The 24,546-nt window shown below is 41.9% G+C and overlaps 2 protein-coding genes across 2 annotated transcripts in view; one reads left to right on the top strand and one right to left on the bottom strand.

Moving 5' to 3' along the window:
• Nucleotides 1-24,546, bottom strand: part of CDH23 (cadherin related 23) — a 677,284-nt gene that overhangs the window by 120,461 nt on the left and 532,277 nt on the right. Inside the window, exons 31-36 of the mRNA XM_081954507.1 lie at nucleotides 23,045-23,433; nucleotides 22,859-22,960; nucleotides 16,835-16,984; nucleotides 11,412-11,540; nucleotides 6,780-6,908; nucleotides 530-757 (exon numbers count right to left, since the gene is read on the bottom strand). Of these exons, the coding sequence (XP_081810633.1) occupies nucleotides 530-757; nucleotides 6,780-6,908; nucleotides 11,412-11,540; nucleotides 16,835-16,984; nucleotides 22,859-22,960; nucleotides 23,045-23,433 (1,127 nt within the window). The remainder of the gene's footprint in view (nucleotides 1-529; nucleotides 758-6,779; nucleotides 6,909-11,411; nucleotides 11,541-16,834; nucleotides 16,985-22,858; nucleotides 22,961-23,044; nucleotides 23,434-24,546) is intronic.
• On the top strand, nucleotides 17,505-19,690 carry LOC309393729 (ATP synthase F(0) complex subunit C3, mitochondrial-like; the record flags this gene model as incomplete). The annotated part of the gene is made up of 2 exons (XM_081956224.1): nucleotides 17,505-17,513; nucleotides 19,020-19,690. The coding sequence occupies 2 exons, from the start codon at nucleotides 17,505-17,507 to the stop codon at nucleotides 19,578-19,580; spliced, it is 570 nt and encodes a 189-aa protein (XP_081812350.1). The 3' UTR covers nucleotides 19,581-19,690.

The following is a 24,546-nucleotide window of genomic DNA, read 5'->3' as shown; positions in this document are numbered from 1 at the left end:
CTGCTTGCCACCGCTTGTGCATGTTGCCCATGGCCTCCATTTCGCTGTCAGAGGCCTTCTGAAAAGGTCTTTGCAGCTGAGAAACAAGGTCCAGATTGATGCGCGTGTCGCCCCCAGTCTCTGTTTTGCCATCAGAGGCCCTTTGGGAAAGGCCTCTGCAGCCGATAACAGAGCTCCGGATCAATCAAGAAACTCCTTTTGGCAAACAATATACAACTTTTGCCCCAAAATTTATCTTTAAGATTCAGCAGGCATCACAAGTTTTATGCAAGCAATGCATATTTTATAAAGAAGATGCAAATTCCTAAGCTTATAAGAAGTAACATAGAGGCTCTTAAGCTTAAGTACGGATTAAAGATATTAACCTAGAATTTTCTAAATAAGTTTCCAGTTTCAGTAGTAGATTGGACTAAGTAAAGCATCCTTATTTTTCATAGCTACTTTTTCATGACTCAGTAACTACCGCATTCAATAGTTCCCAACTAGACCACCAATTCCTGAGTGTAAATTTCATATAACCACTGCTTACCGAGAGCGCTGGGTTGCCTTCATCCTCCACAGTGACCACCAGCTGATAGAACTGTTGTCGTTCACGGTCTGGAGGGGAAGGGCGCGTGGCGATTTCTCCAGTCACTCTGTCCATGCGGAAGGTCAGCTCTTCATTGCCATGGACGATGTAGTAGGAGAGGGCACTATTGAGGCCACTGTCCCTGTCGGTTGCTCGTACCTGAGCCACAGCAGTCCCTCCACCCACGTTCTGTGCAAATATAAGACAAAGGGATTGGAAGAAAGAAAATTAGGCCACAGAAGAAATAACAGTAAAGGTAAAGGTAAAGGTTCCCCTCGCACATATGTGCTAATCATTACTGACTCTGGGGGCAGTGCTCATCTCCATTTCAAAGCCAAAGAGCCAGCACTGTCCGAAGACATCTCCTTGGTCATGTGGCTAGCATGATTAAACACCGAAGGCACATAGAACACTGTTACCTTCCCACCAAAGGTGGTTCCTATTTTTCTACTTGCATTTTTACATGCTTTCGAACTGCTAGGTTGGTAGAAGCTGGGACAAGTAACGGGAGCTCATCACGTTACGTGGCGCAAGGGATTCGAACCGCCAAACTGCTGACCTTTCTGATCGACAAGCTCAGCGTCTTAATCACTAGCCACCGCATCCCTTTTCACCACATAACATTACAGTTACACTAAATCTAAACCTAGGGTTTGTGGAAGAAGAAATGGGAGAATCTGTGGATGGGGTGAAAAGGTGTCAATCTAGAGCAGGGGTGTCAAACTCATGTCATGGCCGCATCGGGTGTTGTATTGAAACTTTCCCCCCCTTCGGTAAACTGGGCGTGGCCAGCATATGTCACATCTAGCCCATGGGCCAGGAGTTTGACAGCCCTGATCTAGAAGAAGGGTCTCCAAACTTGGCCACTTTAAGACTTGTGGACTTCAACTCCCAGAATTCCTCAGCCTGAGGAATTCTGGGAGTTGAAGTCCACAAGTCTTCAAGGCTGAGGAATTCTGGGAATTGAAGTCCACTAGTCTTTTTTTAAATATTTTTATTTTAATTTTCAAAACAAACACAACACATAAAATCTTCCTTCTTTACATACTGTAGAAAGTGTATCAGTTGGTTACAAAAGACTTTCGTGCATCTCTTCCACAGTCATCAAGCATAATTCATATTAACTCAAGTATTTTAACTCAGATATTTATACATGTTACCGTCATCATACCTCCATTTTCATTTGACTATAATTGTTTAAACGTCCTTCATCATAAAATATACCAAGATTTAATACATAACCACATACTGGGATTTCATTTACTATTTCTAAAATCCTCCAATAACACTGAATCCTTATGTCCTATTCTAGCTAAACATCCATAATATTTAGTAACAAAATTTTCTAATCCTCCTTTCCAAATCACAAATCAAATTGTTTACAATTTACATCCAGTTTCCTTATATTGTACATACATACATACATACATACATACATACATACATACATACACACACACATACACGTTGTTATCATTATTCCTCCCTTATTTGACTATATCCTGTATCATAACATTTCCCCCCCTATTAATCAAGACTTAACTGAATCTAACTTAATTCTTTTTCATTAACCTTTATATATAATCCAAAAGGATTTCTAATCTTCCTTTCATGGGTTCATTCTTTTTGTATCTTTTTTGTATTTCAAGTTAAAAAAAGGTCCAATTCTTCAGTGAGTTAGAAAAACACCCACAGTAATGAAAGAGGAGACTTTTAGTCCATAGGTTACAAAGAATAATAAAAGAAAAAAATAGAAGAAAACTTAATCCATTCATTTTAAAAGGCTTGCATAAATTCCATCCATGAAGATAGCATTTAAAAAGTAAGATAACCCACTGTCCAAAACCATTCCAAACTTAATTCCGCCGCTTATTTCTTCTGTTCTCCAATTTAAATTAATTTTAAGTTTTTTATAGACAGTCTCTTTTAAAACGGTAAAAATTCCTCACCAGCTGGAAACACTTTCTCTTTCCGTATCCTTCCATTTTGGAGCCGCCCCGACTTCAGCAGCCTTGGCTGGATTTTTTGTCGCTGGCTTGAAGAACTACTCTTGCATCAATCAGGGACTTTGTGATGTCCCTGACATCAGCAAGACGTATTCTTTTTGTTCACCATCTCTGCGGGACGGTTTAGGTCCGACTGGACCACCCAGCAGCAAAAGTATCGACTGCGGTCTCGGAGCATTGAGACCGCATGTCTGTATCGTCGTGACGTTGGCTCCTCCTCCAAAGTCCACAAGTCTTAAAGTGGCCAAGTTTGGAGACACCTGACCTAGAGTCCCTACCTAGCCACAAGCAAACTAAGTCCAACCCTCCTTGAATGCCATTGACCTTATCTAACTCTCAGAAGGTGCTGGCCATTAGCAAAGAAGATTCTTGCACATAGGCTATGTAGTAACAAATCAGTTTAATTAAACCTTCACATGTGGATCTGGTCTTTTGAGCCTGACAGGTTTGACACTGGCTAACACAGGTAGTCCTGAATTTACAACCATTCATTTAGCGGCTAATCAAAGTTACCAAAGCACCATATAAGTGACTTGCTTTGTTGCAGTATTCCCCACGGTCATGCAATCAAAATACAAGGCCTTAGCAACTGGCATGTATTTTTGATAGTTGCAGCATCCTAGGGCGATCCCCCTTTCAACTTTCCAGCCAGCTTTTGGCAAGCAATGATAATAGAGGAAGCCAGATTTGCTTAATGACCACATGATTCACTTAAGAACAGCAGAGATATGCTTAAGAACCGGGGCAAAGAGCTTGTTAAAATTGAGCATCGCTCAGTTAACCACTATCCTGCTTAGCAATGGAAAGTCTGCTTCCAACTGGGAAATTCAGCCAGCTGGGGAATTCTGGGAGTTGAAGTCCACCAGGCTTAAAGTTGTCAAGGTTGGAGACCCCTGCCCTAAACCATTCAAGATTAATTGAATACTTCACAAAAGCTAGAGGTCTGTTCACTAGGCATAGTAAGAAGAAGTGAACACGGGCAATGGGGAAAGGACTCCAAGAGAAACAGCTTTTCATTGCCAAGCAAGCCAATGCCAGCAGCTTCTTTCACAGGTAAAGAGCAAAGCCAGTTAAAACATAATGCAAGCACACATGCTGGACCATTCAGATAATCTCAACATATCTCTCAACATATATTTATTAGCTGATAACCTGGCGTTGCCCAGGTATTTGTTTATAGCGGGAAAATGTCCGGACCAAATGTAATTTCTAAAGTTGGATTTTCCCCCTTACCAGAGGGAGCCCCCTTGTGGAGTACTGTGAAGCAGTTATCATGGCAACTCCACTGCGCTGTACAGTAGAAGACATTTTAAGGCACAATAGGCTGTATCTTAACAGAACACTCCCCCAGGGGCGTTAGTGGTGTCTTACCCCCACAGTATTTTTCTCCAGAGAGTAAATCATCTGTGTACCAAGTTTGATTGAAATTGCTCAAGGCGTTCCAGAGTTATGCTGGCACACGCACACACACACACACACAGAAACCTATTTTAATACATATAGATAACAGAGGTAGTGCTGACTAACATCTGGGTTGCTTCAAGATCAGGATTGAATCAGTTCATGGAAGTCAATGGGTATTAGCTTTATTGGCAGCTTGCCTACTTCTGAAGGCCTCCTGTGGTTGCTTAGCCGGTGTGAGAACAGATTGTTGGACCAGATGCACTAAAGGTCTGATCTAGCAGGGCACTGCTTATGTTCTTATTAGCTCACACCAGATGTTCTACAAACTAGTATGTATACCTTCAAGCACCCTGAGTAAACCCCAATTCCAGCTGATGTGGCTCAAATATCATCAGTTCCTGAAAACATTGGCAGATTTAGTGTTAACTATCTGTAGGAAAAGCCTATAGGTGTATGAGTAGTCATGTGGCTTAGCATCCTGTATTATCCATCTGAATAGAGTTGATGAGATTATGGGACTTCCTCGGAGTGCTTATGTAATTAATGCTCCCATCTGATGCTTTCAGATAATATGGTTTGGATGCATTTCTCTTTTGGATAAGTATATAAAGACAGCCTAAGACAGCAGTAATTGGGATCTGTCTTTTTCATCATTTTTTATTGCTTTATTACACGCATCCTGTTGATATGTCTTTGTTACAGAATGCATTTGCTACCAAGGTGTATCCTTACAAGCTATAATTAGAATAAATTACATTTGTCTGGTTTATCCAAACAGTGGCATTTCCCAAATTACGCACATTTTCCAGGGAGTGGAAAAGGGATTGTAGCAAGTACAGGACTGTTGTTAGACAAATCTTATTTCTTTAAGTGGGTCTAGAATGGGAACATTTCTTAGTAGATTATCTCAAATATGCAAAGGGATAGTAAGTATCTAAGAAAAAATAAACTTTGCTAGGTCATCATGCTAACATGAGCTACAGCAACAGTACAAACAGCCTTGGTTAGAACAGCATTGTACTAGACGAAGTCAATGTAAAAGTAACCAGAAAGAAATCTTTAAACATTTGAAAAGCAAAAATTGCTACTCAAAAAGGAAGCAGAGAGCTCAGTCCTCAGGGCTGTAGAGAAATTGAAAAAAAAAAGAAGTAATCTGCATCAGTTTGGGCTTTGAATAAAGGTTTGTCCAGTCTTCTTTTAAGACAGGTGTCTTAAGACTTGTGAACTTCAACTCCCAGAATTCCCTTGCAAGCCAACTCCCTGGGTAATTCTGGGAGTTGAAGTCCACAAGTCTTAAAGTCGCCATGTTTGCAGACACCTGTTCTAAGGGAATAAAGCATTTGGTAATGATTATAACTCTTTTTGTTTTTCTCTGAATTCCTCAGAGATCTTTCCTCGGTATGACATCATTTTTTATTTGGGCACAAAGAAAGCCTGTAATAGTGAGCTTTACTTCAAGTTTATGATATCAAGGTGCAGAGGTGGTATTCAGCCGGTTCTCTCCAGTCCAGGCGAACCGGTAGCGGCGGCTGCAGGAGGCTCTGCCTATCTGCCCTGACGTAATGTGCGAGCACTGCGTCTATGCTCTCATTTGCGAACTGGTAGGGAAGGTAAGTGAATCCCACCGCTGACCAAGGGATAGTTGGCACTGAAACTACTCTGTTCAGTGACTCAGTCTTTAGTGCTCCGATTTCTATCCACCCAGCTCTCCTTGTATGCTATCTTCATATCAGAGATAAATTATGAGAATTGGTGCACCCAATGTTGATATCCCTTGTTTTGCTTTTATTTGGTTGGCATTATATTCAATTGTCTTTTCCAGGATGCTGTTGCCGACAACGTCTTTAATATTTCTCATCAATATTCTCAAATGCTTACACATACAAATAAGCAAAAATGAGTTGCACTGAAGTTAGGCCTAGTTCCTTCTTTTGCATGAACAAGTTTCTGAAAGAAAGTTTTTTTAAAAAAATTTATTACAAATTTTTAATTTTTTTGTGAACAAAGTATTGCCCGGGCTTTTCCCTTTGACATCCTTCCATATGCATAATTCATTTTACATCATATTTCCATTTCCGATTTCAGCCATATTATTTTCTTCCCATATTTCCCATCTTAAGCTTAATTTCTACTTAATACATAAACAATATCATTATTTTCCCCTTCAAAATTAACCACATTTATCATTTCATTTCCATCTGTTATTCTATTTTACTATGGGTAGCACATATCCTCAAATTCAATTTTTATATCATAAGCATTTCACTTAATTAGTTATCCACAATTAATAATGCTAATGTAGTTCCCTCACATCTTAATTAGCTACATACCATTAATAATGTTAACATATTTCATTTTATTCTACTAGCAAATCCTTTCTTTCCTTTCCTCCTTTGCTAAACATTTTCTCTTGGTCTCTCAAAGATTTGACTTCTTTTAGGTTCCCTTCTTTCTACCCATTCATCTAGCTTCTTCTTTTTCTTTTTTTTAATAATTACTATATATTTTTTCTTCGGTCTTTTTCTCCCTTTTAATTTTATTGTTCTGATAAGTTTCCCCCGATTTTCTCCCAATTTCCTCCCACTATTTCCTTCTTTACTGTTTAATTTTTTCTTTTTGGGGGAACATTCCCCCTTGTCTACTTTTTGTCCGCCACTGTGAGTCCCAGTGAAATCACCCAAACATTTATCTTTTTCAGTCCCTCTTTCTTCCATAGTATCTTCTTGTACATGGAGAAGTTTCATTAGGGACATGGCCATGAACCTATATGTAGAAAGCCAGCAACCAGAATACCTTCTTACCTCGTTAATGCTAACATTGTATCCATGTTGGTTGATAATGACTGGAGAATTATCATTAACATCCAGGATGTTGACCCTTAAAGTGTGTTCTTTCCTGCGAGCAGGGACACCTCGGTCTGCTGCTTGAATCTGAAAGTAAGACAAGACTTAGTAGAACATGGGTGAAGCATTACGGATTTGGTCATGCTATTAAGTTGGGCAAAGCTAGCAGCCCAGGGCAAGAGGGCATATTTTAGACACAAGAGCAGAAATATTTCCTTTACTGAAACAAGCTAGTACTTCACTGATAGATGATAAATGATAATTAACTAGTTAGCTAGCTAGAAGATTATAGAATTGATCAATTAGTAGATCCATAGTAGATAAAAGATAGATGGAAAATAGCTAGCTAGATGATAGAAACAAAATAGCTAGTAGGAAGATAGAAGATAACTAGAAGATAGATATCTAGAAGATATCTAGAAGTTGATAGATAGATGATAGATAGGTAGATAGATGATATACATGTAGATTTAGATATAGATAGTTAGATAGTTAGATGATAGATAGATGATATAGATAGGTAGATAGATGACATAGATAGATTTAGAGATAGATAGATAGATAGATGGTAGACAGACAGACAGACATCATAGATGATATATATAGGTAGATTAGATTAGATGATAGATAGATAGATGATAGATAGATGACAGATAGATGGATAGATGATAGATAGATACATAGAAAACTTTGCTGAATAAGAAAACAATTGAAAATAGCATTGCATAAATCAAATTGCTTCATGATCATTCTTAGAATATTGCTATGCAGTTTTGGACAATATTTCAAGTAGGACAGAACAGAAGTGGAAGAAAAGGAAGGAAGGGACAAAAAAATGCCTCCAAGGAAATGGACCAATTCCTCCATATCACATAGTTAAAACATCAGAGGGATTCTAGCGCAAAGTTCCTGCTTAAAAATTGTCTTCATGTTCTGCTTGTGGACTTTCCAGAAACATCTGTCAGCTGCTGTAGGACTAAAATTCTGAACTAGATTGGTCATTGGTCTGTGTCTCTTTGAATTCCAGAATCCAAAATCCAGAGTCTCATGTCTTGAAGTTCTAGTAAATTGAAGTCTGATGGCTTATTCTGATTGCAGACACCGTAAATGCATTTCTGGAGCTTCCAACGGGGGTGCCACACTTTTCCCTCTGTCATTCTATCTTCCTGCCAAACTGAGAGCCCACAATGGCTTCAGATCACTTGATTTCCCCATCTGCTGTTGTACTGAAACACAGCTATAACTTCCCCTTCTTGGTTCACCTTGGACTAAGGACAGGAAACCCCTCCTCCTCCTCCTCCTCAATTGCCTTTCGCCTTTCTTCACTGCATATATTCCAGCTCATTACTCCCTCTTCTCACATTCACTATGTAGCAGCACTTGAATTAGTGCCAGGATGTAACACCTGAGTCCCTTCAGAAAAAAAAGAAGTGCATTTTTGTCTTTTGTTAGCTTTTTAATAAATTCTGTTTTATTCGGGGTCTGGAGTTTGTTTATTTACATAGCCACCAAGGGTTAACCAACGGTGAGCGAAAGATAAAAATGGTGAACAAAAGATCATCCAAATCTCTGAAGAGAGGCTGTTCCATAAAACAGTTGTTTCTAAACTTTCCAGCTTTGCCGACTGGCAGGGGAGGGGGGAAGAGGGGATGGTTCCATGCAAGGAGTGGGCGAGGTTGCGTGTGCATGAAGCTCCATTTGTGCAATTGGTGTGCATGCATGCCACTGCGCTTGCATGCTTACATGCCGCTTCCTTGGCCCAGTTCCAAATGGGCCACAGCCCAGGGGTTGGGGACTCCTGCCATTCTCTGATGACAGAGAAGACATGTCTAAGTTCTTCCAGATGACATTGGGATAGATCAGTGATGGCGAACCTTTTTTGGCTCATGTGCCAAAAGCGAGGGAAGCGCAGGGGGGGCATGCGTGGACATGCCACACCCATAATGCAATGCACATGACCCGCGCATGCATGACCAGCGCTCCTCCCATTTTTGGCATGCTTTTTTCACCGTCCCCAGGCTCCAGAGGCTTTATAGGAGCCTGGGGAGGGCGAAAACAGCCCCCCCACACACACCCCGAGGCCCTCCGGAGGCTTCAGGAGCTTCCCTGAAGCCTCCGAAGTGCAAAAAAACCAGCCCTACAGGCAACCCAAAAGTTCAGGAACAGACTTTTGGTTTGCTTGTATGGCCAGTTTTAGCCCTCCGGAGCCTTCAGGGACCTTCAGGAGGCTTCCCCGAGGGCTCCGGAGGATGAGAAATGGCCCTACAGACAAAATGGAAGTGACTTCCGGTTTGCTCATAGGGTCGTTGCTCATAGTGTCATAGGACGTCCGTTCCCAAACTTCCAGTTTGCCCGTGGGGCCGGTTTTTTGCGCTCCGGAGGGCCTCCAGGGGGGGCAGGGGAGGCTGTTTTCACCCTCCCCAGGCTCCTATAAAGCCCCTGGAGCCTGGGGAAGGTGAAAAATGGCCTCAAAAGTAGGCTGAAATCAGTTGGCCAGCGTGCACATGCGCTCTGGCCCGCTGACAGTGCAACACCTCGCGTGCCCTGACAAATGGCTCCGTGTGCCACCTGTGGCACGCGTGCCATAAGTTCGCCATCCCAGCCATAGTGGGATCAATACTATACATGCTCTTACATTCTAGACCAACTGAAGCTTCTGAATACTCTTCAAGGGCAGCCCCCTATTTAGATCAGTGCAACAGTCCAATTAGGAAGTGTTGTGGCCCACCAGCCACCAGCAGAGCTTGCAGCAGAGTCAGACAGTGAGGAGGTTGGGGCGGAACATAGGCCAGTCCTGGGGCCTGAGGAAAGCTCAGATGAAGGCTCTGCTTCAGAGGCAGAGAGGGAGTTAGACAGCAGTGAGGCAGAGGAACAGCTGGAACCTGTTCCCAGTATTTGCATGCGCAGAGCTGCCAGGAGACAAAAACAACTAAGACAGCAGGAATGACTTGGGAGTAAAGCCACACCTTGGAGGTGATTGGCCCCTCCCATAGGAAACAAAAGAGGAGCAAATGGGGAGTGGGCTTTTGCAGGAAACAATTCGTTCTGTTATTGACTGTAAGAGACTTTATGTCAAATGTTGCCTTGCCCTGCGTTTGGAAGCTAGTTATCTGGCAACTCTCCAAGTGAGATAAGGTTCGTGTTGATAAACATTCCTCTGAAAGCCTGTTTGCCAAGCTTTGCTGACTGAATGAAAGGACTTCACAGTTGTGTAAATAAAAGAGGTTTTGTCAGGACCAAGACTCTGCTTCATACTTTTTAAGGAAGCCTAGGTCAGAACAGGAAGTAGCTAAGGCATGAGCAACCATAACTATCACTTTCCAAACTACAAATAGGCACAACTGGCCCATAAGATACAGTATATCCATGCAAAGCTGTTCCTGGCCACATCAAACAGGAGCCATGGGTTTACTAGGCTACAGATCAGATTTCTTTCCTTCTACAAATTCTAATTCTACTTTGGAATAAGAAGCTTGATACAAGATGTAACACGGGTGGCTTCTAGAATTTTTGTTGGATGTCAAGTTACAAAAAACAAAAATACATAGCTCCATCATGAAAGGTGTATTCCATTCCATATTCTAGTTCACGTTGCACGATGTCCACCCTTATATAAGAATATGAAATCAGCAACTAAAATAATGGAGTTGTACATAGATGGCATGCTTGGGATTATAGAGGGTCTCTAAAGAACAATGAGAGGGCTGGCTTATTGCATTGAAGGCCAATTACTTACATAAACACTGCAAAAGGCATTATAGGTAGTCCTTGACTTACAACTGGTCACAGCAACTGTTTGAAGTTCTGACAGACCTCCCCAGGGGTACTTACAACCCGGTTCTGATGACCATCCCCCGCCTCGTGGTCACATGACTCCATTTCAGGCACTTGGCCACAAAGCTGCACTGACGGCCATTTGCAGTATCTTGTGGTCATGTGACTACTTTTTATGATAGCTTTTTTGTCAATACCTTGCATTCACTTCTGGTTCTCAGCAAAACTGGTCTATAGAGAACAATAGGTTACCTTAACGATGTTTGCTTTACAACTGCCACATTTGCTTAATGACTGCCCAAAACAAATTGATAGAATCCAGTTAGTCACATGGGTGACACACTTTATAATTGTCAACACTTGATGACCGTGTTGGGCAGGCTCCATTATGCCTATAGGTTGGAGGACTAACCATAATAAAGGTAAAGGTTCCCCTCGCACATAAGTGCTAGTCGTTCCCGAATCTAGGGGGCGGTACTCACCTCTGTTTCAAAGCCAAAGAGCCAGAGCTGTCTGAAGACGTCTCTGTGGTCATGTGGCCGGCATGACTAAAGGCCGCAGGGGCACTGAACGCTGTTACCTTCCCACCAAAGGTGGTTCCTATATTTCTACTTGCATTTTTATATGCTTTGGAACTGCTAGGTTGGCAGAAGTTGGGACAAGTAACGGGAGCTCACTCCGTTACGTTGCACTAGGGATTTGAACCGCTGACCTTTCTGATCGACAAGCTCAGCGTCTTAGCCACTGAGCCACCACATCCGTAGGACTACCTACACCACACAGTATAAAACTTGGACAACCATCACTCCCTCTTACCTGTAAGGTGTAGCGTTCTATTAGTTCCCGGTCCAAAGGCCTTGCCACAAATACTTCTCCATAGGTGCTGTTGGTTGTACGGATTTCAAAAGCCCTGCCTATATTTCCCAATACCAGAGAAAAAACAACCTGCATAAGAAAAAATTAAAAATATATATGGTGAAAGTGTGGAAGAAGAGAGGAAGTGAAGAGAATTAGTCCATTTGATAGAAAGTAACAAAGTGTATATTTTATTTACTTATCATTGTTTTTTCTTTCTTTTATATGGTGGCAAGTCAAATTCTGTCCTCAATTATACTACTAACCCTTAGACAAAAAGTTTTCTACTGGAATTATTGCATGTGCATATGTAAAGGTAAAGGTTCCCCTCGCATATATGTGCTAGTTGTTCCCGACCGTAGGGGGTGGTGCTCATCTCTGTTTCAAAGCCGAAGAGCCAGCGCTGTCCGAAGATGTCTTCATGGTCCTGTGGCTGGCATGACTAAACGCCGAAGACACACGGAACGCTGTTACCTTCCCACCAAAGTGGTCCCCATTTTTCTTTTTTTTTTTTTTTCTTTTTTATAATAAAATTTTATTGGTTTTTCAAGATTTATAGGGAAAAGGGTAAATGGACAGGTATACAAATTTTGGCAGTTGCAAAGTGTGTGAGGCCCCCCTCCCTCCATACCCATAGTATACATTTAATATAATGCATTAGTATATAATTGATTACAGTCAGCATATTAGTTCTGTTATTAAATTCAATCAAATTAAACATTACAGTATAAAATCCAAATATAATTCCATTTTCACTTTCGGTCAGTTTATAATAATATGATTTTCTTGTTTATTTTTGTGATCTGAGTCTTCTTGCTATTGCCCCATCTCCCTCCACTGGCAGAGCTCTGGCCCCTCCCGTGTCCTGCGTGTCCGTTGTGGTATCTGGTGGTTTCTCTAGGAGTATTTTATTTTTTTCCATAAAGGCCTGCGCCTCTATGGGTGAATTAATTCTAATTCTTGTCTCCTCCCAGAATATCAGCATACCTTCAGGCATCAACCATCTAAACCACACCCCTTTCTGGTATAATTTATTCGCTAATTGCGAATAATTTTTTCTTTTTTCTCTAATCTTCTTAGGGATCTGCTTCAGAATGGTTATCTCCATATCATGATATATCAATGCTTGCCCCCTTTGTACACCCAGAATTTCATCTCTTGTGCTTTTTCTAAGAAATTTAATGTGAACCTCCCTGGGTACATTGTGTGTTCTAGCGTAAGCTGAATTCACTCTATAAACCAGATCTATATCCCACCCCATCTGTTGTTTTTCTTTGTGTGTGTAGTCAGCCAGAATGTTTGTCATGATGTCCCTTATATTTTCCCCATCTTCTTCTATAACATTTTGAAATCTAAGATAATAGGACATTCTCTCAAATTCTAATTTCATCTGTTGGATGTCAAGATCTTTGTTCCCTTTCTGCACAGCTTCCACCCCCCCCCCTCACCTCCTCCACCCCCCCTTCCACAAGATCCAGTCTCTGTGAGTTCTTATAAATTTGGGCTTGATTTTCTTTAATTTCATCTTTCATTTCCCTTAGCTGTTTCTTGATTTCCTCCTGGCCCTGTAAAATTTGTTGAAGCATTTGTTGAAAGTCCATCTCTATAGGCTTAGGTTGCATCAGTTCTGTTATCTTGGACTGTGTGGCTGGACTGGATGTTACAGATGTTGGAGCAGATGTGGCAAAGCCAGATTTCCCAGGAGGTGGTCTTTTGGATGCCATCCTTTATAACATTAGAAGTTCAGTCCATATATAAGATAAACAGTTAGAAAAGAAGGGTAGCCAGGTGAGGTCCGGGAGCAGAAGAACCAGGCAGAAGAGAATCTCTCTAATAAGTCTGGCAATAGATGAAAGGTTTCCCCTAGAAAGTTCAAAAAGACCAATCCACAAGAGATTCCTCTGGGAGACACGGAGACAAAGACCGGAAGCCTGAATTTTAAAGGTGGAGTCAGGTTTCACAGTTCATAAAGACAACGGAAGTGTGCCATCTTGCCCTGCCAGTTTTGGGCACAGAGGCATATCAAAGTTTTAAAAAGTTCCAAAAGTCCTCAAATCACAGTAAATAGTGAAATTAGATTGCAAAGAAAATCATCCAACCTGGGTGAGGCTTCATTCGTTGGCTCTCCCCCCTCCTCCTTCCCCGGGGGCTGAGAGCAAAATTATTCCTCGCCGCTTATCCAAGGGGGGGGGAACCCCCCTCCCTCCAGCCGCGCCTCCAGAATACTCCGAAAGTTATTTAAAGAAAGCTAACTAGTTCTTTGTGCAAAATAGGGCATGAAGAGAGAAGCAGCCTCACCACACCGCAGCTGCTTCCTTCAATTGCTTCATTCTCCCGACGGCTTTAGCGAGGCGCGAAGCGCAGAAACGCGAGGCGCCCTCCGATCTAGCTCCCCGGTGCCTTGGGCGCGCGAGAGACCTCCCGCCGGCCGCCGCCGATGCAGGAGCTCCCCGCGATGCCGCCCCTCCGGCAGGACCCCTCTGAGGGGTGTCCTGTGCCCCCCAAGGAGTGGGGAAGCCCACCGGAGAGCCGGAGCGGGCAAAGAGCTGCCCGTCGCCGCTGCCGCCGGAACCGGAACTTTGATGTCCCCATTTTTCTACTTGCATATTTTTTTACATGCTTTCAAACTGCTAGCTTGGCAGAAGCTGGGACAAGTAACGGGTGCTCACTCCGTTACGCGGCACTAAGGATTTGAACAGCCAAACTTTCTGATCGACAAGCTCAGTGTCTTAGCCAGTGAGCCACCGCGTCCCTTGCATATGGACACAATTAAAAAGGAAGACTGGGTATGTAAAACAACATTGCATTGTTTAAAAAAAACAACAATATTGGATACTTAACTGCAGAGGAAGTTAAATTAAATCAGGCAGTTGGACACAGTGAATATAAAAAACTAGCGAAGCAAAACTGATATGTAAATGATCTAAAGAGATAACAAGGGAACTTGTGAAAGCTATCTTTGTCTTGGGAATGAATATCAACAGTAGATATTCTCTAAATTCAAACTGAAGCGTATGAAAGCAGATGTTATCCATTAAGAATGAAACTCCCGGGTGTTCACAGCTACCTCAGGTACCAAATTAAAAGAAAGAAATGGGCCACACCTTAAATGCAAAGCGCTTCCTGTTTAATATTGAAAGGAGTGTGATGAAATAGTGAAAGAAAAATGCATCTGAGGCTTTTTTTACAGCCTTTTCATGCCCATTGTCTTAAATCAGCTGCTGAGCAGCTTCAGGGCACCAGAGGAAATGGTTTGCAATGCTGTTTTTTCCTATGTTATTTCACAAGCCACCTGGCTTACCCATTGCCTTAAGCGACATGCAGCCTGAGTTATCTTACTTTCTAAGACTAAGTAGTTACACTGAGCCAAAGGGAAGAAGAACACATGGTATTCTAATTTATGGGATGGGGGCGTGACTCATTCAGGGCTGACTGACGGTGAGCACCGTGTGAGCTGTAAAAATATTTAGTGCTGTTTTTGCCAGCATCAACTTCTACACTGGCTCCTCAAAAGAAGAAAAGATGAACCGAAGAAAGTGTTGACGAAGACTTCTATTAAGCCAGCAAAAAGAAAGTTGCCATTTCAGCCATTATATATATATAATACAAGTCCTCTTCATGTCCAGAAACAGATTAGGAAAAGCTGATCTACTCTTCAGTCTGCCACAATCAACACCTTTACTTTTCATGGAGCTGCCTTCAGTTTGCCATTTCTTCCCCAGAAGTCCAGTGCATCTATATTGCTCAATGAAATCAGAATTCATATAAATTCTATTGCGTTTTGTTCTGGAGTGTATGGAAAATCCAGTAGAGTAGAAGACTGAAGGTCTCAACTTTCTTGCAAAGTCAATTTAACATGTATAGAAAAATAAGCACCTTAGACTAGGACAGAACAGATAAACAAAGTATAAAAATCCACACCCTACTTCTGGATTGTTCTTTTTTCCCCTTTTCTACAGAATCAGCACTACTGAAAGCATCTTTCCCTCTGCTTCCTGGTCTTTGAACTTCTAGGTAATTTTAAGGGCTGGAAAATAAATTTGTTCTTTAATCAGAGGCTGCCAAAATATGATAACCCCACAACGTCTCTGGATATCCTCCTTAGTTTTCCCTTAGATCCCTTGGTTTATGCATTCATGTTTATAGGAATTGTTTGAGCCTGTACTTTGCATATTATATATTTTGCATATATGTAGATTTTCACAGGTACAGATATGCAGGTTTTGGTGTAGTCGAGTCTTTTCCCGTGTAAGATTGAGAGTATCTTGGCGACGTTTCATGCGAGGCCGAAGACACCAGCCTGAGGATGATGAGTGGGATCTCGTCGAAACGTCGCCAAGATACTCTCAACCTTACACGGGAAAAGACCCAAATACACCAAAACCTGTATGTATGTATGTATGTATGTATGTATGTATGTATGTATGTATGTATGTATGTATGTATGTATGTATGTATGTATGTATCTATCTATCTATCTATCTATCTATCTATCTATCTATCTATCTATCTATCATCTATCTATCTATCTATCATCTATCTATCTATCTATCTATCTATCATCTATCTATATCTATATCTATATCTATAGGTTTTGGTGTATTCGGGTCTTTATAAATAAATATTTGGGCATAATGGATCTTGAAAAAAAATCAAACAAAATATGACAAGCTACCTCTCGCTACCACCTAGGACAGTGTTGGCGAACCTTTTCCGCACCAAGTGCCGAAACAGAAGTATGCGTGAGTGCCAGAAACCAGAAGAGCAGCTGCCCGGTGCGCATGCATGTGCTGGGCAGATGATCTTCTGGTTTCCGGCACGCACATGCACACCGGCCACCTTGTCTTTCGGTTTCTGGCATGTATGCTCATGTGAAGACCAGCTGGCCAGCGCACCAGAACCTGGAAGAGCAACAGGTGATGGCTCACGTGCCCAGAGAGATGGCTCTCCATGCCACTTCCGGACCTAGGAATTGTATACTATTGATTTGACACAGCCTAATAGACTCATCTAGAGCTATATATTTTGTGAGCCAGGAGTGACACTTATATGGCAAAAGGGAGGTAAGACTAGAAAATCTAGGATATCTTGCTGTAGCCAAGGATGAAGAAAGTATCTCTGTAGTACAATTGTAAAATACTTTGCATAAATTTATGACATTTCCTTCACAGTTATTTCTTTGTTCAGGAATATTGTGTGTACCTACCTAGAAAAGACCAAGTTCAGAAGTTTTTCTTAAGTAACTTTCAGTTTGTTAATGCAGAAATTAAGCACCATTTACTTCTAATCCTGTGTACATTAAGGAAGTGGACAAACATCTCATTTGAATACCCGCTGCTACAATTTAGAAACTGAATACTGTGAAGTGATGTAGTCACAGCTACCTGTCCATTGTTCCCTGCATCGGGATCTCTGGCCAAAACCAGAGCAATTCGACGTCCAACAGGGCTGTCCTCGGAGATGCTCACAGAAGAGTCCGAAGTAATGTCGAACTGTGGGCTGTTGTCATTCTCATCCAATATGGTGATAGTAACCTGCCAAGTGGAGGAGAGTCTGATTAATACTTTTGGTAGACAGGAGGCAAGCCAGCATTACATAGAAATAAATGATGGCAAGCTAACAATGGACTTTTCAAAGCCAGCTCTTATATATGCCGCAGTAGAACTCAAAGGTCCTGAAATCTACAAACTGGTCTCCTGAATCTGTGATTTGCACCATTCCTAACAATCAAACCATAACGTGCACTTTTACACAGCTCCTAGCAAAATCATTATGCTTTTAGGATTGTTTGAAGGCATCTTTTACATCAAAGGAGGGACCACTTATTTGAAAGACCATTTCTTCAGACTGAAAAAAATAGAAACCAAATCTAATATCTGTTTAACTTGGGAAACTCACCCTAGGCTCAGCAAGGTTTTGTTTCAGGGGTGGGCAGGATAGCAAGTTATTTGCAGGCAATGCTAATTTAAGGACCCCACTAATTAGCAAACAAATGGACAAACTTCCTGTTTGATAGGGAGGGCCCTACTTCACTGGCGCCATCATATAAACTAAATGAGTCCAGTAATGTTTGGAAAATCAAAGCAATAATGACTTCATCAACTCTCACAGCAACACTAAATATTTTTACTGTACAGTGTGAACCGTCTCTTCATAACTGCACTAATGTGTTAGGCTGCTGGGGATATATTGCAGTCGCAGACATGCGTTAAGAATCAATCTGAGCTAATTTTCAGCCAGTAGTTAAGGAAATGCTGTCATGGCTAAAAATAACAGAGCTCGTAAACACACTTGACTCGAAGGAGGAGAACATGGGTTTATAAGTGAAACTTTGTCTGGCTAGAGGTTTCAAACACAGAATTATCCAAGATAGCTGGTTTCTGAAGAAAAGCTCGGGATCCATTTCTCTTTCTTTCACTGGATGTGACAAACCTTTTTCTCTCCTTGCTAATGCTCGTATCTCAATGCAAGTCATGCTCTGATATCTGTTCATATCAATGTTGGCAGTGATCAGCCCTTGCTTATCAATGGAGACCGAGTGGAGCAAGTGGCCAGTTTTAAGTTTCTGGGTGCTATCATAAAAGAGGACCTGACCTGGGGCGCTCACATTGAAGCCCTGGTCAAAAGGGCCCAGCAGAGAATATACTACCTGAGACTTCTCAGGAAACAACAACTGAATGAAAAACTGCTGTTGACCTTCTACCGCTGCACCATAGAGAGCATTTTAACTTACTGCGCCTGTGTATGGTTTGCCAATTGCACTGTGGCAGATAGGGCAGGGCTCCAGAGGATTAACATCATTGCCCAGAGGATCATTGGTTGCCCTCTCCCCTCTTTGGAAGAGCTTATATTTGTATTTATTAGACTTGTTAGCCGCTCCCTCTCCACAAAGGGACTCGGGGCGGCGAGCTCAGGATATAGCTCAGGATAATAAAAACAAGGACAATTAGGCTGAAAAACAGCTTCTATCCCAGGGCAGTAACTATATTGAATTCTAGGGTATGGTGCAATATTAATGCAATATCGGATTTTCAATTTCAATTATATAGAATGTGAAGGATGTCTCCTTGTGTTTTTATTTTTATAGTTATAATGTACACTGAAGATGGCATTTAATTTCATTGTACGATATGCAATGACAATAAAGTAAAACCAAACTAAACTAAATCTACACTCAAAAGTTTGAGTTTGAATTGCCTTCCAGAGGCAATTCAAACCCATTCATGATTAGGTCCTCAATATGAGTGGAACACCTTCCCTTTAATTACAGGTGGTCCTGACTTATGACCACAATTGAGCCAATTTTTTTCCATTGCTAAGCAAGACAGTTGGTAAGTGAGTTTTGCCCCATTTTGCAATCTTTCCTGCCCTCGTTGTGAATCACTACAGCTGTTAAGTTGGTAACACAGTGGTTAAGTGAATCTGACTTCTCCATTGCATTTGGTTGTCAGAAAGTCTCAAAACATTATCAAATGGCCCAGGGACACTGCAACCATCATAAATACATGTCCAAATTTTGATCACATGACCACGGGGTCCTTTCCACCTCTACAGCCGTACTTCGCTTAGGCGGAAAGCCACCGGCGCCGCTGCTGCCGCTACCATTCCCGAGCGATCAGGTCCCCCGGATCCTTTAGGAGCTGCAGAGCTCCCGCGGCACCTGCTCTCCCCAGCAGCGCAGCCTTAGCAGCAGCCATCATATTCGCCTGCATCCAGCTCGCCGCCGGCTGCCCCGCATTGATGCGTACTGGACCAAGGATCCTATACAGACCAATTTCTGCATCAATGTTGTCTAGGCCGGAAGTCAAGACTGGAGAGGGCAATACTACTTTCCTTACAGGTTCTCAGAATGCTGGCAATCAACTAGCACCAAGGGAGTTCCAAACTAGTGCTCTCAACAGGGACATTGACACCGCTGCCAAATTTATTGGTGCAGGTGCGGCCACAGTAGAAGTGGCTGATTCTGGTGCTGGTATTGGAACTGTCTTTGGGAGTCTAATCATTGGTTATGCCAGGAATCCTTCTCTGAAACAGCAGCTATTCTCCTATGCTATTCTGGGATTTGCCCTGTCCGAAGCCATGGGTCTCTTCCGTCTCATGGTTGCATTCTTAATTCTGTTTGCCATGTGAAGAGATTTGTTTCCAGTGTTGGCACTAATGAAACCACAATGTGATTCTGTGAACGTGAGCTTGGAAAATGTTTATCATGAAAATGTATGCTACTTCCAAAGCAGCTTAATTAAAGATAGTAACACATGACCATGGGGATTTTGCAGCGGCTGTTAAGTGTGGAAAACGATCGCGTCACTTTTTTTCAGGGCCGCTGCAACTTTGAATGGTATGGTTGTAAGATGAGGTCTACCTGTACTTCTGTCCATATTATAAGAACACTGAAAAAATATTCCAGGTCCCATCAATAAAACAAGGACATCTTTTAGGTTCTAAAAGAAGGCATGCTTTTTCTGTCACTGCCCTTGCCTTTTGAAGCAGAAGCTCCCACATCCCAAGGTCCATGTGGTCCTGATGTGGCTTAAGACCTTAATAAGGTTTTAAAGAACTGACTCTTCTCATAAACATTGTGCCAAGTGGGATAATATAGGTACCCATTAGAAAGTTATGTTCAGAGCGCCTGTCTTACCAAGACATGGTTGTCTTATTATCCTGATTCTTTAAAGGTAAAGGTTCCCCTTGCACATATGTGCTAGTCGTTCCTGACTCTAGGGGGCGGTGTTCATCTCCATTTCTAAGCCGAAGAGCCAGCGCTGTCCAAAGTTGTCTCCGTGGTCATGTGGCCGGCATGACTCAACACCAAAGGCGCATGGAGTACTGTTACCTTCCCATAGGAAGTGGTTCCTATGTTTCTACTTGCATTTTTACATGCTTTCGAACTGCTAGGTCGGCAGAAGCTGGGACAAGTAATGGGAGCTCCCCCCGTTACAGGGCACTAGGGATTCGACCTGCCGAACTGCCGACCTTTCTGATCAACAAGCTCAGCATCTTAGCCACTGAGCCACTGCGTCCTCCCTGATTCTTTAGTTTTTTATATATTGATGTTTTTAATTATTTTAACTGGCAAGGGTGGCTTGGTGATTAGGTGACCTTCCAAACTGAATGGATGTGAAATTGGTATAAGCAGGAGTCTCTTCGAAGACACACAACATCTTAGGCAATCCATTGACCACTTTCAATTTTCACTTTCTTTCTAGGAATAGCCCTAGATGAGTTTTAACCTTGGCAGCTTCAAAATGTGTAGCTTTTAATTTGCATTCCCTGGCCAGCATGCTATAATAAACATTATAATAAACATTCCTACCTTCTATTGGATGGAAGCACAAATGCGGACACAGAGAAGAAAAGAAACAAACAGGGATTAGATTTCTGTCCTTTAAATAGGAAACACAAATACAGGGTTTTGGAAAAAAAATATTATGGGCCAGAGACATAGATTCAAAGAACAATGTAAAAAAATAGTAAGTCTTTGTTGTTGCTTTATCAATCTCTCCTTAACCATCTACCCTGTTTCCCCAAAAATAAGACAGGGACTTATTTTCTTTTGACCCTTGAAATAAGCACGGCTTTATTTTTGGGGAGGTCTTATTATTTTTGAGGTTCAGGAGGCCCCTTAACCTCAGCCCATGGCCCGCTGCTCAGCTGATCCAGAAATGGCCAGAGGTTCTGTCTCTATTTCTGGCACACTCTTGCCAACCCTAGTGTCTTTGGGCCTGCCGCTCATTTGCGGCCGCCACTAAGAGAAGGGGCGTGGTAGCTAGGGTTTGTAGGAACAGCCTTGATGTGAGGCAGGTTCCCCCCCTCCCCCCAGGAAATGGCGAGGATCAGCGGTGCATGCGTTAAAATATTTTAGGGGAGGGCTTATTTTGGGGGGAGAGCTTATTTTAGCGTATGCGCTCAAAAGCCTAATTGGGCTTATTATCTGGGGAGGCCTTATTTTGGGGGAAACAGGGTAATAGGTGTGGTCTCCTTGGTCATTTATTCATACATTTCTCACCCAAATTCCACTTAGCATTCTCCATGCATGCTGATGCATTTCAGATAATAACCTTTATTTCTCCAGTATTATTTGTCCAAAATAGGAAACTACACTTGGGCCTTAAACTACAACTTCTCATTGTACCACTCTTGTATGTATTCCTCTCCCCCACCTCCACAAAATGCTCGCATTTTGAGTCAAAAGTAGTAAAAAAAGGGAGAAAAAGAAACACAAGGGTGAGGTTAAAACAGAAATTGCCCATCCTGTGTTTTTTTTTAAATGTAGAAGAGAGGATTCTAAGATAATTTTAGTCCATGTGTTTTGAGCGTGTGGTTTCTTAAACCACCTTGAGTTCTAAAAATTCTATTGAGTAAGACATCTGTAAGAAAGGATAATAAAATATGTGAGCAAAAATATCGTGGACTAAACACAAATTACTTTTAAAATGTTTAAAATGTAGAATAATTTCATAAGAATCACATCATTTGATATTCAGAAAAAACAATCTAAAGTAAATGAATCTAAGTAAATCCAGTGTAAAAATGTGGATGATTAAGAAAATAAATGAATCAGTACTTTATAGAAAACAATTCAACCGAACTATCCTTCGGTCTTAAGGAAGTAGTAAAATGGTTAACAGTTTGAATGTTTCAATAGGTTTTCAGTTTTAACATCGAGTGGCTTATTGACTACACAATCCACACATCCGTCATAACACATGTTGTGATTCTAAAGATATTTGGTACAGTGGTTGGTTTGTACTGTACCGGTTTTATTACCAGTTCGCTTGTGCATTCTCTCTCTCTCTCTTGTGCGCAATGCTACTGCGCATGCGCAGAAGTGTCCAGGAGGGTGGGCGGAGCCTCCCACTGCCTCTACTACTGGTTCAGCCAAACCGTGCTAAACCGGGAGCAACCCACCACTGATTTGGTGTCTTGAAGAACACAGCCACAAAGAACCTTCCTACAATGGAAGTTTTAAAGAAGATGTTGGATAGCCATTTGTCTGAAGTGGTGTAGAGTTTCCTGCCTAGAAGACCTCCAAGGTCCCTTCCAACTCTGTTATTCTATTCTATTCTATTCTGTTCTGTTCTTTTCTGTTCTGTTCTTTTCTGTTCTGTTCTGTCCTGTCCTGTGTGATGAAAGCTTTAAAATGAAAAGAAAAAGGAAAACAAAATTTCCAGTCTTCTCGCATATTCTAAGGAGCATCCCCCCAAAACAATCTTCAAAGTTGTTTTACTCTGTTCCCATCTCCAGAGCAAACCAGAAACCTTCCATTTCTTGGGGATGAACAACCTCAACAGTAGGTTGAAATTTTAGCTAAGCATAAGGAAAACAAAAAACACAATCTTGGGCAGGACAATCAGTTCCACGTTTTCTCATGCTACAAAGACAAAGGAACACAAACAAAACCAGCTCACCACAGTTGAGTCCAGTTTAGGGCTTCCATCATCCGCCAAAACAGTTAAGATGTAAACGTCGCCTTTCTCTCGATCCACTTGTCCTCTGACTGTAATCACCCCCTGCCAGAAAGAAATAAAAACATACAGGCCACTGATATCTGGTGATGTCCACAGATAACAGAAATCCTGCAGTAAATTACTTACGGTGATTCCATTTATTTTGAATAAAGACAAAGCTTGAGGATTAGTATTTGGGTCAAACTTGTATGTGATCTGGTTAAGGTTGTCGATGGACCGGGCCTGGACTCGTAGCACTTCAGAACCCAAGGGGATATTCTCGATGATGGTTGCTTCATAGGTGATGTTTGAGAACTGCACGGCCTCATCTAATTCGTTAAGGAGACTGACATAAATGCTGCAGAAGCCTTGGTTTTGGGGCGGGGCTTGGTCTGTGGCGGAAACATTCATCAAGTAGCTCGTTTTCGTCTCATAGTCCAGGTAGTCAATGGTGGTAATGAGGCCGGTGCTCTCGTCAATTTCAAACTTGCCCTCGGAGCCTGAGATGATTTTGTAATTCACCAGACCTCCATTTCCTAGAGAGGGAGAGGAAAAAGAATGATCAGAGAAGGCATGTGGTTGGTTGTAATATAAGCCATGGTATAGAATCCCAAAGGAGTGTATCCCAATGAAGATATTTCTTCTTTTCAAAATTCCTCCAACGTTCCAAAAACGTTTAATTTTGTATAATAATGGTGTCAGGGTTCCAACAGATGACCTAATTAAATCATGAGCCTTGAGCCAAGTTTCAAAAGAAATCCAGTTATTTATTAGGAGCAACATACCAAGTGAAGTCAAATCTGACCCCATGTAAGTTACAGCCCAATTATGGCCCTGTTTTCCCCTTTCCTCCAAGGTGTGTTATAAATCACATCCTCCAACGGAGCGCTTTCACGGGCAGTAGAGAGCACACCTCTCTGGCTGTTGCAGGTAACCTGGTAGACAACCTTGAGAAAGATATGTGTGGATTGTGCTTCTGGTCGTGGCTGCCATGCTGCTCCGTCAGTTCCCCCCTCCCTCACATATGGCAACTTGAGAGCAGGCCAGGGATGCTTTGCGAGTTGACAAATGGAGTGTTGCAACTTGATTTGTTCCATTATTTCAGTGGTCTGCCAATCCTTGCCAATCTTTTGTACCTGCCTACCAAACTGAAAATTTTCATGAAACCAATGGATTGAGATGATCAGGATTGCTCCACTCAATGGGATTGCTCACAGTTCATGGCACAACTCTAGTATATTTAACTGGCTTCCACTACCTATTGCTGCGGCTGTTGGAGGTAGACTGAGATTTTTGAAGGCTCACATAATGGAGAGCTCAAATCTCTTCACCCAAATTCTCTCACAGGCCTTTGGACTTAGGTTGGTGATACACTCAAAGTATTTGTAATTTGAAGTTCTGTTGGAACTCCTTGCCTTTTACTTGAATTAATTACCCTGATCAGATGTTTCAATTTAGGATAAGGCAAGAAGCAATGGATGAAAATTAATCAAGGAGAGAAGCAAGCTAGAACCAAGGAGGACATTCCTAACGGTGAGAGCAATCAACCAATGGAATAGCTTGCCTTCAGAAGCCGTGGGTGCTCCTTTAAGAAGAGACTAAACAACCATTTGTTTGAAATGGTAAAGGGTCTCCTGCTTCTGCAGGGG

This window comes from Natrix helvetica, assembly GCF_964273705.1.
Source record: "Natrix helvetica genome assembly, chromosome: 5".
Classification (NCBI taxonomy): Eukaryota; Metazoa; Chordata; class Lepidosauria; order Squamata; family Natricidae; genus Natrix; species Natrix helvetica.
This window is presented reverse-complemented; position numbering and strand designations above follow the sequence as displayed.